This window comes from Apodemus sylvaticus, chromosome 9 (genome assembly GCF_947179515.1).
Source record: "Apodemus sylvaticus chromosome 9, mApoSyl1.1, whole genome shotgun sequence".
Classification (NCBI taxonomy): domain Eukaryota; kingdom Metazoa; phylum Chordata; class Mammalia; order Rodentia; family Muridae; genus Apodemus; species Apodemus sylvaticus.
Genome location: NC_067480.1, coordinates 6,577,339 through 6,593,568, shown reverse-complemented (window position 1 = coordinate 6,593,568; position 16,230 = coordinate 6,577,339). Strand labels below are relative to the sequence as shown.

Below are 16,230 nucleotides of genomic sequence, written 5' to 3'. Positions count from 1 at the left end.
GTAATATTTCCCAGCTACCAAAAATACTATCCCGATAGACACACTGTGGGTGATACTGGGTCTGCCCGAGCCCAGAAAGTTTTGCTGATTCTTATTTCTAACTCAAGAAATCCAAATGATTCCAAAGGCTAAGCACTGCTGTCTCCCAAGGGGTGTGTCAATATGGGACAGGTGTATCCGTAAAGGACAGCTCTGCTCAGTCAGAGGAGTACACCCTAATTTCTGCATCATGCTTAAAATGGGTATCAGAAATTAGACTTTGTCAGGACTTGGATGCCGTGTAACTTTTATCTAGAGAAGATTCTCCTATTGCTATGACAAAGTCAAAGACAGGGAAAGAGGCAGGGGCAAGAAGGAAGTAGTTGGTGGTATTTTGTGGGTGGGGCAGATAAGGCTGGGTAATCAGCAGAATGGATTCATTATGCCTTCAAGTATCTGTTCCCTGCCAGTGGGTCTTCAAGCTGTGCAAAGATTGTTTTGGAGAATGGCGTCCTAGTCTGAGGACCCAGTGACTGTAAACTGACATTCATATGAGCCCAAGCAGAACCTAATTAGAACTGGAAGTGCGTTGCAAACAAAGAACAATGAATTTTAATACCAGCAGCACAGGAAAAGCTCATTATTATTTGGAGGCCAGCAATAATTCACTGCATTCATGATGCTTAGTATGCGAAATGTTCTAAATGGGTCTCACAGAGCCGCGTAATGATGGACCACTCCTGCTCAGTATTAATTTATTAACTTACAATTCTAAGAAAGGTTTCACTGACTCAATCGAATTGCTCCTTACTCAAGAATACCGTAACTCCTTAGTCTTTGAAGACATCTGAAAAGCTTACGTAAGTTAAATGTCTTTTCTGCCTTGTTCCAGAGGCAGTGGAAAACCCCTTCTTTTTTATCAAACAGGTAGTCCCTTGAGTTGTATGCAGCAGAGGCTTTCCAGGAAACACTCTCACCAGTTCTAGTTCTCATACAGGGAGACTTGACTGGTAAGAATTTCCATTTCCAAAGCCCAGGGCAGATCACTAGGCCGCCCTCCCCCATCTTCTCTGTCTGTTCTAAAAGTCCCTGTCCCACACAGTGCCTGAGGAATCCCATAAGTACTGTCCTTCCACAAAGCCCCACTTACTCTCTTCTTGTCCTGGGACCGCCTGTGACTGTGATAACAAGGGCAGGTGGAGCTTGGTGGAGCTCCCCCTCCCACAGTGGACTCACACGGTGGGGTGGTGGTAAAATTGTATTAAATGCGTGTTAGTTCCATTAATAAAACCACAGGCGCAAAACCTTTAGGGCCCTGGGCTTGCGGTTTCAACTTTGGCCACAGAATTCTTTTCTCCCACCTTTGACTCTGCACATTTTTACTACATAAAAATTATAGCAATTATTTTAGGCTAATCTATACCAAAGGACTCCAGTGTTAATAAAGAACAGGAAGACTAAAAAGGACTATGTTGAAAATGAAGAGCTAGTCTCTTATCAAAGAAATTGATCACTACTATGTTACTTAACAAACATACATAGAGACACAGACAGACAGACAGACACATACACACACACACACAAATACACACTCAATTCACACACTTATACAGAGGGATTGGGGAGAAAGTTAGGTTAGCATCCTAATCTAAAACATCCAAAGTATTTTTAAGAGTCAATACCATATAATAGAAAATTGTACAACCCAGGACAGGCTGGCTATAAGCCAAGCACACAAGCATTAAAGTCTGATCACAAAGTAGGAAACCTGTATGATATATGAAATGTGTATAAACCTCTAGTTGATACATGTGAATAATAAACAAACATGAATGAATTCCATGTTTTGACTCTCACCTCATTCCCAAGATTATGATCATTCAAAGATGCTCAAAAAGTATTATTATTATTATTATTATATCATCTAAAGGTCCTAGAAGCAAGGAACCTATACAGGTCTAATGAGAATATGTATACATCAGCCTTGAGTGGAGCTCTTGATTACAAGGAAATATGGAAACACTTTGTCAGACATCAACTTCTAGTGTCCAGCCCTTCCCATAAAGGCACAGCTGAGATAATGGTATACCATTTAGTGGAATGCAGCCAGGGAAGGCAGAAGCTTCTATTCCCTAACTGAGAAGCTCTGGCCTAGATATCTAATTATCTGGAGTCACACAAAGATGATATTCTACGTATGTTTAGAGAATGACAAACACACCTGAGAACAGCTGTCACACGGAGAGCAGGTCTTCTTTAAGCAGATTTTTGTAGCTAATGGTGGGGAAACTGGGCACAGAGAAGACGTGGGTAATAGAAAGCAGGGGCTAGATTCAAATGTGAAGGAAGCACCCAATGTACATTAACTTTAGGGACCAAATTTCTCTAATAATAACGATGGAGTTTTAGTAGGCTGACAGACCACAGTATGAGCCGGCTAATATAGCAAGCCATTTGTCGAGGCAGAGCTTATGATCAAAGAGCATATCTGTGGTATTCTAAGTGTACTGGGTTAGCCTTCATTGTAACGTGACACAGCCTCGTATCACCCGAGTGGAGCTGTAGTTGAGAAACTGCCTTGATCAGCTTGGCTTGTGGGCATATCTATGTAAGACTGTCTTCATTCTTACTTAGAGAAAGAGGGAACCGCCTACTAGGGCCACACCATTCCTAGGCAGGTGGTCCTGCACTAATCAGAAATATCTCTAGGCACAGGCCGATGATCCAGCCAGAGTGAACTTAGCTAGCATGTAGCGATGCCTCTGGCTCCTGCCACGTGCCACACTTCCTTGGCTGTGGAGGCTTCCTTGGTTGAAGGCCAGGCTGCACAGTATAGCAAGCACTCTGCTCTGACTTCTCCCAAGAAGTGACAGTGACCGGGGAATACAAGATGAAATAAACCTTTCTCTCCTGTGCTGCATTTAGTCAGATGGTTTTATAGAAGGAATGAGAGGAAACTAGAACATAGACCTCCTATTTGTGAGCAGCTTCCTATCAAACATTGCCAGCCCACAGGGGGTTCAGTCAAGTCTGCTGAATCTTTTTTTTATTCAATGTATTCTTTATTTACATTTCAAATGATTTCCCCTTTTCTGGGTCCCCACTCCCTGCAAGTCCCATAAGCCCTCTTCCCTCCCCCTGTTCCTCCATCTACTCCTTCCCACTTCCCTGTTCTGGTATTCCCCTATACTGTTGCACTGAGTCTTTCCAGAACCAGGGGCCACTCCTCCATTCTTTTTGGACATCATTTAATATGTGGATTATTTCTTGGGTATTCCAAGTTTCTAGGTTAATATCTACTTATCAGTGAGTGTATACCATGATTGATCTTTTGAGACTAGGTTACCTCACTTAGTATGATGTTCTCCAGCTCCATCCATTTGTCTAAGAATTTCATGAATTCATTGTTTCTAATGGCTGAATAGTACTTCATTGTGTAAATATACCACATTTTTTTTATCCATTCCTCTGTTGAGGGACACCTGGGTTCTTTCCAACTTCTGGCTACTACAAATAGGACTGCTATGAACATAGTAAAATAGATCATATAGTTGGTCACAAGACAGACCTCAACAAATATAAGAAGATTGAAATAATCCCATGCCTCCTATCAGATCACTATGGAGTAAAAGTGGTATTTAATAACAATAAAAACAACAGAAAGCCCACATACACATGGAAACTGAACAATACTCTACTCAATGATACTTTAGTCAAGGAAGGAAATAAAGAAAGAAATCAAAGACTTTTTAGAAGTTAACGAAAATGAAGGCACAACATACACAAATCTATGGGACACAATGAAAGCAGTGCTAAGAGGAAAACTCATAGCTTTGAGTGCCTCCAAAAAGAAATTCGAGAGAGCATACACTAGAAACTTAATGGAACAACTGAAAGCCCTGGAACAAAAAGAAGCTAATTCACCCAGGAGGAGAAGACAGGAAATCATCAAACTCAGGGCTGAAATCAATCAAGTAGAAAACAAGAGAACCATACAAAGAATCAACAAAACCAGGAGCTGGTTCTTTGAAAAAATCAACAAGATAGAAAAACCCTTGCTGAAAGGATCTTCTCCAGGAAACCCTCCCTGCCTTTCTCAACTGTCTGTGCTGTGATCTTTCGACGGCCTGGGTCCTTTCTTTCATTGCCCCAAGCTATCTTTGGGACAAGGACTTCAACTTCTGGGGAGCCTCTGGGGCACTTTTGTGTAAAGGATCCACACTTAATGGATATTTTTGAATGCTCATGCTTTCTACACCCACGCCAATCTCCTAGTCTCCCTTGGAGGGCACTTCTAAACTGTGGGATCCTCTGATTGGACTGAGGTCCAGACTCTTCTAGATTCCTCTCAGGAAGTTCTGGGACTGAGTGACCTTTTCTCACGTCCTTCCTGACTGCATATCACTACACAGTGACTCAGCACACTGCTCCTGCCGATGTGATTTACGGAGGAACATTTAGATCCTCAACGGCTTCTTCCACAAAACTCAACTCCCCCACCAAACGATCCTCCACTGCAGACCTTCCATGAGCTAGGGAAAGTGAAGCCCTAGCCTACTCACTTACAGGCTCTCAACAGACTCAAAGATGCCCTCACACACAACTGTCTGAGGTTGGAAACAAAAGGCTAGTTAGAGACTGAAACTTAGCTCACAGTTGCAAAGGAGCACATGTCACGCAAGAGAAGATTCCTGAAAAACTTTAGCCTTTATCCTGAGAAAGCAGTAATTTCTTTTATTTGACAGAAACAATTTAGATGACAACATAAAATGAAACAAAGATTAGAATCAACTTTTATACACATATATCCAATGAGGAGTAGTAGTAGTAGTAGTAGTAGTAGTAGTAGTGTGTGTGTGTGTGTGTTTACACCTGATTCACGGACAAAACTTACAAGGATGTTTTTTGCATCTGCAAATTGAAACACATAAATAGCGATGGACATTATACATATACAATCATTCCCCACTCTAGATGGCATTAGCAGGGGAACCTTATTAGGACTACAGCAGCAGGCAGCTCTTAGATAAAAATTCAAATGGTCGAGGTCACATGACTTAGACATTTGGTAAATGCAACTGGTTTAATGGTGTGGTTAAACTGTAAAAATACAAATTAGTAAGTAAAACCTGCCAAGTTAGCAGCACGAGTTTGATAAATGACAGTAGAATTCCAGTTTATCTTATTAGTCATGTAAACTGATGTCATACTTGATAGATACTTAAGATTATAAAAAATAAACTTGATTTAAATCTGCAAGTCATTCTGACAACTTTTATTTCATGAATTATTTTCTTCTAAATTTGCCTAATGTAGCTTCTAGAATCTTCTTAGTAACTAAGTAAAATGAAGTATTTAAGTGTCAATATATATGGTTCTTATTCTCCAAAGAATATTAAGTATATTTGGATCTGTTGATAAATATATTCTTTTGACACATAACTGATTTTTGTTACTATAAACACACATCGCTCCAGGGTACAAAAATGGTGTATTCATAAAATTTATTGGTGTATGGAATGCTGACATATATGAACATTGTTACCACATGTTTATTATTTAGTTATCATTGTAAATAACAGTTACTAATAGCTAAAAGTTACAACCACTACATACATATACAGAAATAGCAGAAATAGCAGCCTTGAAAGACATTCAAGGGGGAAATATGTGTGTTTCATTAGAAAAAAGAGACTAATTTTATCATAAGATAGAATGAATGCTTTAAAAAATACATCATAGAAGGGAGGAAAAGAGAAGATTATACAGAAACCCTTAAGTGGATATGTGAAATCACAAATGATTTTTGGGGAAATGATTTTCACTTGATTTGATGGGACTTATTTACGAATGTATTTTAAGATAAGCTATGACATGAACAGTACACATAGTAAAATTGGTGTGAATGCCTGACTGCTTTTCTTTCTATAAACAACAACAAAAAAGAGTTTTACTGCCATGCTCATAATAGAAAAGAAAATCAGATAGAAATGGGATTGCTTCATCTTTTAAGTTACCACTTCTAAAAATCAGGTAGTTTACATCATGTGAGATTAGCTGCATATCTTGTTTGTCCTGGACTGTGTAGGGAGAACTGGATCTTTCCAATGCTAAGAGCTAAGGAGAGGAGTCTCTCACATCCATGGTATCTTATATTCATCTCTCCACCTCTTCTGCCTGTCTTCTGATCTTCCCCTTTCATCTCTAGACCTTCTCCTCCAGGCTGCCAAATATCTCCAAATCCCTTGGGCTTTCCTTACATAGGACTACTCAGTTCTCTCCACTGAAGAGCACACGGAAGGACTGAATGCCCTGAGCCCTGGGCATCCCTTGCCTCCTACAGTGCCAGGATGCAGAAGAGGGTCCGTGCCCTCCCAACCCAGCCATGGGACACAGACCACGACCCATCTACTCCTACAGCATCACTGGAGTGCAAATTACAACCATCTGAGGCATACTTGATTTGCAGTATCTTGGACAAAAAGTGCACTGACTAATCTTTACCATACATCCTCAGGGTCATTCTGGAGGGGCAAGTATGGGCTACTCAAATTACATCCTTTGTCAAACTATGATAGCACAAGTATGAGATCCTTAAAAAATAACATTTTTCCCCTATCTCTGAAATAACTAGGCTGCTGCCTCACTGATCCTTCCATGGGATCAGTGTATGACTTAAAAGGTCAGGACTGCCACCATAACCAAGAGCTATCTAGCCCCAAATGCCACTAGAGCCAGGTATAAGAGACTATCCCTCAGGGATAGGTGTACTGCAGAATCCCTATATCCATGAACACTTGCATTTCTTTTAATTACACAGAAGATCAACATAGGCATTAATAATTGAGTTCTTATATAGACTTTCCCATTTTTCTTATGTTACATCTGTAGGAATCAAATGGCTAAGACAAAAAGCAAACAAACAAAGCTAACTTATTTTAAAATCAGAGATGCCAAACTCTGATCTGTCAAGCTCATACAAGTTTGCATTTCCATAGAGAAGATCTGAGAGAGCTCTTCTTGGTGTCCCTTCCGAAATACTAAGAGTTAACTTCTGCAGTCTCTCTTGAGAAAGTAATGAACTCTGTGCACTTTGCTCTGTCTGATGACCTCTTGATAATAATAAAACATTTGAGCAGCAGCCTTCTTGATGATTCCATTGATAATGTCCTAGCAGTCTTCACAGGTATTGATTATGGATGTTTGGGAAGAACACTTTTTTTAAAAATAATTATTTATTTATTATATGTAAGTACACTGTAGCTGTCTTTAGCACCTCAGCAGAGGGCATCAGATCTCATTATGGATGGCTGTGAGCCACCATGCGGTTTCTGGGAATTGAACTCAGGACCTCTAGAAGAGCAGTATTCAGTGCTCTTAACTGCTGAGCCACCTCTCCAGCCCCAGGAAGAATGCTTTTTAAAGGGCCATGTTGGCAACACTTACTGCCCAACCTAGGAGTGGTAGGGCTCCTTCTTCTCTGTAATTACCGATGTTGGTGTTGGCACTGCCTTCAGGACACACTTACACATGTCATGTGTAGATAAAAGGTAAGGCTGGCCAACCTTCTTGTCTTTTGGTATTTTGTAACACCATCCCTTAAACGGTTTATTGCACAGGAAGCTACTATCCCCATCAAGTTTTCCCCATAATGTGGCTTCTCAAAGACTATAAAGGTATATAACTGCTTGCAGAGAAAGATGTCACTCCAAAGTATTGGTGTTGGTCTAGATTGTATTGGAGAGTGTCTTCCCCTCAGATAACCACTACCTTTAATCTATGAAATAATATGGGTGGCATGATTGACACACATGCCACCAGAGGGAATGGGGGTGGCATCTGGCTAGTTCAGCAAAAGCTACACCTCAAGTGGGAATCAGGTAAAGTCATAATTTCAAAGGAAAGATAAAGGTCCTGGGTGCAGGACAGAAACTCCAGGATGGAGAAGACAAAAGATAGTACCATTCTGCTTCCAGGGTCAGCTTCCTACAGTAAGTCTCTGCTGTTGTAAGCTTGGTTTTCAATAGATACCAAGGTGAGATAATGTTCCAGAGTTTCAGGAGAACCATCGTCAGTGGGCAAGTGGTTTAAAATGGGTCCCACACCATGATTCCTACTTCACTACGGCATGTTCAGGCATTACCACCTCTAAAGAAAGGGAAAGTTCTTACCCACAAAACCTTTGTGGAACGTTTTTCCTTTGTAAAATATTGGTTTTTTTTCTTTTTAAAATACTCATTTAAAGGAGTAGGATGGAGATTTTAAAAGATGATTCAGGTCAGGTATTCTGTGTACTGAGCCCTCAAAAAAAGTTTTGCGTGGTTTAAAATAACTGACTTATCCTTGGAAAGTGGGAAAGGGCTCAAGAAAAAAGGTCTCTCTGGCCAGCAAAGTTTAGAACTCACGCTGAGCTGGTTGGCCTGGCTTTGCCAAACTCATTGGAATTTCAGACATAGCACCTTCAGAATGGAAATTCTAACCCATCTCATATTCAAAAAGAAACACTTCTCCCCTCTCTCTCTAAATTTATAGGCCCATTTATTTCCCATGTACCCTTTCAAAATGTTCCTCCAGATCCTTGTGAAATCTGCAGGGGCTCTACAAACTCTCTGCCTCCCATGAATAGCAAGCAGGTTGAACTCAACTCTGCCTCTGCCTCCTTCCTGCTACAGCCCCATTGCTTTATACAGAGAGCGAAATCCTCAAATATTAATTGATCCCCAATCAGCCTTTGATCCCAAAGGCATGGGTTGTCATTGACCAAGACACACAATCCCCTCCAGATGCTTCATTCCTATTGATTCTTCAAAGCCTGCATCAACAGCCCAGCCGCAGATCCGGAGAGGAGTAATTGGCAAGATCAAAGTGTAAACTGAAAGAGGACAGAAAAGGAGAAGGCCCGACCCTCTTATTTACACTTACATTTTAATGTGATGGCAAAGGCTGACGTGAACTAGACGTGTGCCCAGTGTGCCCCACAGCCAGAATAACCCGAGAGCGGGCCTCTCTCCTGGCCACCGTCACGAGCAAGGAGGCTCTGCCAACAGAACAGCCAGGACTGCCCAGTAAACACTGGCAAGCACTGAACTTGGCACACATGCTCTGAATTTCAACATGGTCACAAATGAACTCCCCAGAATCTAAGAAAGGCATCCGTTTAATTATTTAGATTTACCGTTTCCCAGTAAATAATTCAAGAGTGGTTATCAAAATGGTTACTTAATCATAATAATGTAGGTTAAGGATCTCTTCTTTGAAATACTGAGACCAAAGTGTTTTCAACTTTCAAATGGTCAGATTTTTAGTATTTGCACACATATATGTGGCACCTTGGAGATGGGGTTGTAGTGTGAGCATGAAATTCATTTATGTTTCAGACACACCTTATGTTCATAAACTAAAGGTAGATTTGTACAATGCTTTTGGTGTCTCTGTGTTTTGGCAGTAATCTATCACACAAATCCAGCTACAATGGGAATGAAACCATAACCAATAACTCAGTCACATACTTTACATGACGAATTTGGACGGCATGCAAATTACATCTCAGTAAGTCTGTTGAAATAGCTACTGTTTATAATACATAAACATGCAAGGTGACAATGGTGCACACGCCCATAAAAATGGGCACTGGGAGAACTGAAATCTAAGAATCATGAGTTCATGGACAACCTAATCCACACAGTGAGAACTTGCCACACAGTGAGGTCCGACATGATTCTAGCAGATGTTCGGCTCCTGACGTGTTTAAACAGAGAAGGCATCTATGGAATTGATAATGTGCTCTGCTTTCCCCGCTGGGATTCCTGAAGCAAGTTCAAGATACATTTTTAGTGTGCATACCAAAATCAAGAATTGTATATGTGTATTAGAAAGGGCCTCAAGCGGACAGCTGCTGACTTGGTACAGTCATCTAGACCTTTCTGGCTGATCCTGCATTTTTCTGTCCCTACATTAACATCTATTTTATAGCAACTGCATCCGTATATGAGAACAACTATCGCTGAGAAACTGCTGTAATGGTGGCTCATAAACCCATGTGAGTCCAAACCGGAGCCTTTAGGGTGAAGTCAGCAAGACTCAGCAACTATAGCTCTGTGGGAAACACCGTTTACATGTGGAGTACTTACGCTCCTCTGAGAATCTAAATTTAACAGGCATCAAAATTTTAAAAATAATTGATTGTTATTTAGCAACCTCAATGAGAGATCTTACAGAATACTACCTGCAAAGATTTCCACTCTAAGATCAAACCAAATGACTTCTTCCTTATGATTTTTATTTGTATGTTTCTCCCATAAACTCACAGACCCCGGGAGGAAATAAGCACTGAAGAAGAGCTCTCATCAAAGCCAATTACGGCTTATATTCCACAGGGCCACTGCCACATCCATCACCTCAGCCACCAGCCTGCAGTTCCATTGTGTGTCCCCTAAGGCAACCTCCAAGCCAATTAGGTATGAGTGGTGTATCTTCAGAGGAGTAACCATAAGTAAGTCCCTAAAGTACAGAAAGCTGACTCCATAGGAACACACACACATCGTAACACTGCCCCACATGACAGAAGGCTAAACATCAGCCTGGAACCCAGGAGAAAGAAAGAGGCTACATCTGAGGAGCTCCTCCTTAAGCAGAAGCCATAGACAGAAGGAAAGAATGCAGGATGCAGACTTGGGATGCCCTGGGTGAGGTTGGCTGCAGGGTTCCTCATCGCCTATGACCACTGCAGTAGCAACATCTGCCCTGCAGGCAGCTTGCTCTAAGAAACAGGAAGGCAGGGTACATCAGAGTGCTTGGCACTGAGGGAACGTGCAGAAGTTTGGGGTTATTTTCTTCCCTCCTTTTACTCAGTGACTCAGAAGCCATGAACAGGCAGATCCTGGGGCACTTTTCAAAGTGGGAGGCTATGGCACCACAGACTCGGCACCGTTCCAACTCAGATAATTATATTCTCTTTCCTGAATTTGCTCAGATGTTTCAGCTAGTTACAGCCTTGTTTTCTTTATTTTTACTTTTTTCAGGGGGGGAGGGGAGATTCTTTGTGAACCACTCCTCCCCTCGCCCCATCTTGCTGATAGAGAAGGCAAATGCAATAGCAGCTTTGGTCACGGATGAGGTGACAGATCCATGTGAACCTCAACATGGGGCGGGCTTCAGAGGACAAGAAAAAGACATCGAGAGAGTAAAGGCCTCACAGATGAAATGAGGCAACTGTGTCATGATACCCTTGTGAGATGATGGCCACACAGGCGCTCCCTCAAGCTGCACTCGACTGACTAATGATCAATTCTAATTCAGGCACCAGAAGAGATGCCGAGCTCTCCCTGCAAGTGTGCATTTTTAATACTGTGGATCTAACCATTCTTTCATGATTTGGACAGGGGCCATCAGCAGAGACTCGGGAGATGTAGCAACTTGCCAATTTCTTTGCATGCCAGGCATTCTAAAAATAAAGCAGACTGCCATGGCTCAGATGGCCAACAATGCAAAGCCTGACAGTATCAATTCTGGGAAAAGATACAGGGGAAATAAAACTTCTAGGCACCATCGGTAGAATGTAAACTGGCTCAGACACTTGTCATAGCAATTTGGAAGCAACTGATAAATCTAACATGGTTTCTCCCAACATTCCAGCAACTTGGCTTCTTAGGCATACACATATATTTTCCCCAAGGAGAGACACACATGCTACACCACAACAATAATTTTAATAGACAAAAACAGAGGAGGAGGCACCAAATGTTCAAAAATAAGTACAGGCTGTGATAAAGTCCCTATGACTGAACACCATGGCTTGATCTTAAAAATGTGTGTGGAAACAGAAAGGAAAGCATTCAAAGCCAAGGCTCTCACTCCATACCCACAAGCTCCACATATGGAGATGCAGCCACCTAGGGACAGAACTGATCAGGAACAAAGAGTTCTGACTAAGCACACACCATTGCCCTGCCCCTCCTGTCTGCTCTCACAAAGCCTTTAAATTGTCCTTGTTATTGTAAGTAGTCAAGAGATGGCTCAAAGATTCAAAGAGGGTTCAAAGACTATGTCCCTTTAGAGTATTCCTGGACTTGTGGGTTCTGTAAAACAACCACTAATAGACTTCATGGGAGAGAAAGACAAAAAATGCACACAGATGAATATCATCTGTTAGAATATATGGGAGGCAAAAGTAACAGCTGCTGAAAACTAATATTATGAATACATATGTATACTCATACCTGTATGCAAACATGCATTCACACACACTCATATACATACACATATATACACAGACAGACATGCACATAGACACATAGAAAAAACCTGCATATATGTATACACACACACACACACAGGTTATTTATGCTCACTGACAAGCAGAGTAGTCTTCGGTTTTGTTTGTTTGTTTTTTGTTTTATTGGGTTTTTGTTGTTGTCATTTTTGTTGTTTAAATTCAGGCCTGGAACGCATGACAGTGGGATTTTATGCCTACCTCCCTAGAGTTTATCAAATGATTGGAGTGAATAGGAACTTGACCCATCCTGATGATCCTGTCCAGAATTTGTATCTAAAACCAAGGACACAGAGTCCACTAGGAGCAGAAAAGTTCCAGACCCTAGACAAGCAGTCACCTTCCAGGGGCCAGGAGGCAGATATATGGACAGCTCCTCTGTGGTGATAGTACCTGCCATCTTGGCCTCAGTTTACCCTCTAAGCCACCTCCCCAGCTTTCCATTAGCTTTCTATAATGACTCCTTCTTCTCTGTGTACATTCTTAAAGTACTAATTTGTAAAGACAAGAAACAGGCCAATCTGGTCCTTACAGATGGCTAAGGAAAGCACTTTATACTGGGTAGGTCCTAAGTCTACTGGATTCATACTGTTTGGAAGTGTGCAACAAAAACCAGGGACAGAGATAGAAACGCTCTCAATTTGGGAACAGACTGTGCCAATCCGCCATATTTAATTCTGTGCTAATATTGAAAATAGAAATCCAAATGTCCCTTACACCTGCTTTGCGCTTTCAAAGATACCAAGAGATCTTCATTTTCATACAAGCTGTGTGCTGTGGAGCTTCTAGGATCTGGAAGCCACGTCCAGAGCCTGGCATGAAACTCTACTGGCAGGGCCAGCTTCTCTTTGTGGTTCCTTCCGGGCTTGGGTAGTTAATGTAAAGTTCACCAGTGATAAAGGTGTAAAGAAAGCATACTTACTGCACGGGTGTCCTAACACCTTAACTTCATCGATAGCCAGGTAGCCTTGATGTCCAGAGGTCACCACTTCGAAAATCACCTGGAAAATTAAAAGAGATTAATGTTATTCACTCATTCTGTGTCAGATTTTTATCAAGTGTCTCATGTTATAAGGAATAGAGGTCCACTCATCCACCCACCTATTTCCAACAACTGTAAGGGAGTGGGTGACTAACACCTGCCTACCAGGGTTTCTGGCTCTGGATCCCACATATAAGTAAGACAGAACCTGCTTTAGTCTGGGGAGATCAAAGGGCTGAAGCAGGCCCAGTCACCTACGTAGTGATGGGAAACCATGACTGAGAACAGATGTGGGGAAGGTAGAGTCTTGACGCCATTTTTAAGGGTGGAGTAATGTACCAAGGTCTTTAAAAATCAGAAAACTTAAGTGATGCTACGTGCAACATTACACAGAACAAAAATCTTTTCCTATCTACAGAACCCATTCCCCCACGCACTGTGATATCTTCACAGAGGGACTGAGGTTACAATTTAAGTTTCTTTAGATGACGTTTTTGAAGGTGTCTGACTAGAAAGACACACTTGAGATCCTGGTTCTTTTCATATTTGGGAGGAAGAGGGATAAGGAAGGGGAAGAATGAGGAGGAGGAAGAGCAGGAAGAGGGGGGAGAAGGGGAGAAGGGGAGAAGGGAAGAGAGTGGAGGAGAGGGCAAAAGTTAGTTATACTTAAGAAAGTGCGGCATGTTATGATGGCTGATTTTGAGGCCAATTTAACTGCATTGATGACTAGAGTAAGTGCTTGCTAGGATAAACATCCTTTGTGTTTATAGGTGGGTGTGAGCATGCTTCTGAGGGGGCTTACTCAGTGTGATGAGCAACGGGGACATTGTTAGGAATGCCTGCCTTCTAGGCTTCCTGCTCCCCCTTTTCTCCACCTGGACCTCCAGCATGTGAGGCAGGCACCCCCTTCTTGGCTTCTCAGCCACTGCCCTGGCTCTGTGTTGCTATGGTAACCTCCACTGCAGGGGTGGGAGGTGGGGGGGTGGGGAATGGGGGGATGGGGGAGGGGAGCTTTGACTGACACCTGAAGCCAGGAGCCATGGCAACCTTTCTTCTATGTCTGTGCTGCCTGCTTCAAGCATTTTGTTTGCCTTTTTGTTTGTTGTTGCTTGGAATTTTGTTTGTTTTCTGTGCAGATAACAGTACCTAATATCATGAGACAGGCATGCACCAGGGTGGCAGGGTGGCAGCCCATGAGGAGATAGTGCTAAGCATGGGGAGAGGAGGTAGGTAGCAAAAAACATGTGCAATGGCGGACATGGCCCTGACTGGGTCCTTCAGATGCAAAGCTCAGTCATGGCCGGTTACAGGAGACTGCTTAGAGGACAGAAAAATCACTTCTCATTCTCATGGAGACAGGACCAACAAAAATCCAGATGAAAGGTGTGTGAATTCAAAGGAGAATGATAAAACCAACTTGAGCAGTAGTAGGAGATGTTTTAGGCAATGTGATACAATATGGGGGCGAATGGTGCATTTGAGAGAGATTCAGCCTCAGAGAAGAGAAGACAGAAAGGGTGGATGAGGAAAGAGCTGTCAGCTGCTCATCCCAAGGAATTACACGAACGCATCAACACAATCCAGTAATTGTTCTCCTTTTTATTCCAGAGAAATGGAAACTTCTACTCACAGAGAAAGTGCACACAAACTTACTGAAGCCCTGTTCACAAAAACCAAAGACAGCTGGGAAATTTTTTAACTAATGAATGATTAGAGCAGACTGGCCCAGCTTACCATAGCAATGAGAAAAACTAACTTCTGTCATTATCAACAGCTTGGGTAAATCTGCAGGAACTGTGCTGGATTTAAAAAAAACAAAACAAAACAAAACAAAACAAAAGCCAGACCTGAAAGATTATTCCTCATCTGATTCTATAAATGCAACATTCTGCATGGTCAGACTTTAGTAGAGGTAGAAGCCAGACTAATGGTTGTCAGGAGTGAGAGACAGTGGGAGAAATGGCAGGAGGGAGGTGAGTGGCCTTCGAAAGGGGCAGCCTAAGCCATCTCTGTCAGTTTCTACTGTAAGCATCTTCTCAGGTAACAGAATTGTGAGGAATTAAGTGTGCATACACATGGACATGCACACACGCAGAGGCATTCAAGCAGCGCGTTAGAGAGCCCGTGGAAGTCATAATAAGCATTGAACATCCCAACACCGCCGATGACCAGCTGTGATACCACAACTGGCAAATGACTTTCACTTGAGGAAATGGGATCTCATGCCCATGAGAGCGTCTCTATTATTTTTAACTGTTGCGCGCTGCTCTTGTCTTAAAGCAGTTTAGTTTGAAAGGTAATTGTCATGATTTGTATATGTGCGGCTGGGGAAGTGGCACTATTAGGAGGTGTGGCCCTGTTGGAGTAGGTGCATCACTGTGGGTGTGGGCTTTAAGACCCTCATTCTAGCTGCCTGGCAGCCAGTCTTCTAGTGGCCTCCAGATAAAGATGTAGAACTCTTAGCTCCTCCTGCGCCATGCCTGCCTGAACTCTGCCAAGTTCCCACCTTGATGACAATGGACTGAATCTCTGAATCTGTAAGCAAACCCCAATAAAATGTTGTCTTTATAAGTTGCTTTGGTCATGATGTCTGTTCACAGCAGTAAAACCCTAACTAAGACAGCAATTACTATTTACTAAGTACATGTTACATGTACTAGGCAGATACTACTCTAGGTATCAGTTTGTATACTGTTTAGATAAGCATATATAAAGTTTATAAAAAACAATTTATATAAAACAATTCGTAATATATTGCATGAATTTTTAATTAACAAATAATAAGAATGAGAGTGAAAAATTCTTGAGGATTTCATATTTCAACAGAACAAGTAGCCTGGATGTAATCCATTTGTCTGAAGTATGCCACGAATCATGGTAATCTTAAACTCCGTCTGTTTCCAAACACTGCTCCCAGTCTTACACACTGAGCAAAACCTTGACTCCTAGGATTGCTTTGTTTGTGTTTATGCAAAACCAGAAGACAGCAATCCACAGA

General features: G+C 42.0%; 1 protein-coding gene across 1 annotated transcript in view; it reads right to left on the bottom strand.

The window, feature by feature from the left end:
• The window catches only part of Ptprm (protein tyrosine phosphatase receptor type M), a 525,410-nt gene that overhangs the window by 389,459 nt on the left and 119,721 nt on the right, over positions 1 to 16,230 (bottom strand). The window contains exon 4 of the mRNA XM_052193354.1: positions 13,173 to 13,251. Coding sequence (XP_052049314.1) covers positions 13,173 to 13,251 — 79 coding nt within the window. The remainder of the gene's footprint in view (positions 1 to 13,172; positions 13,252 to 16,230) is intronic.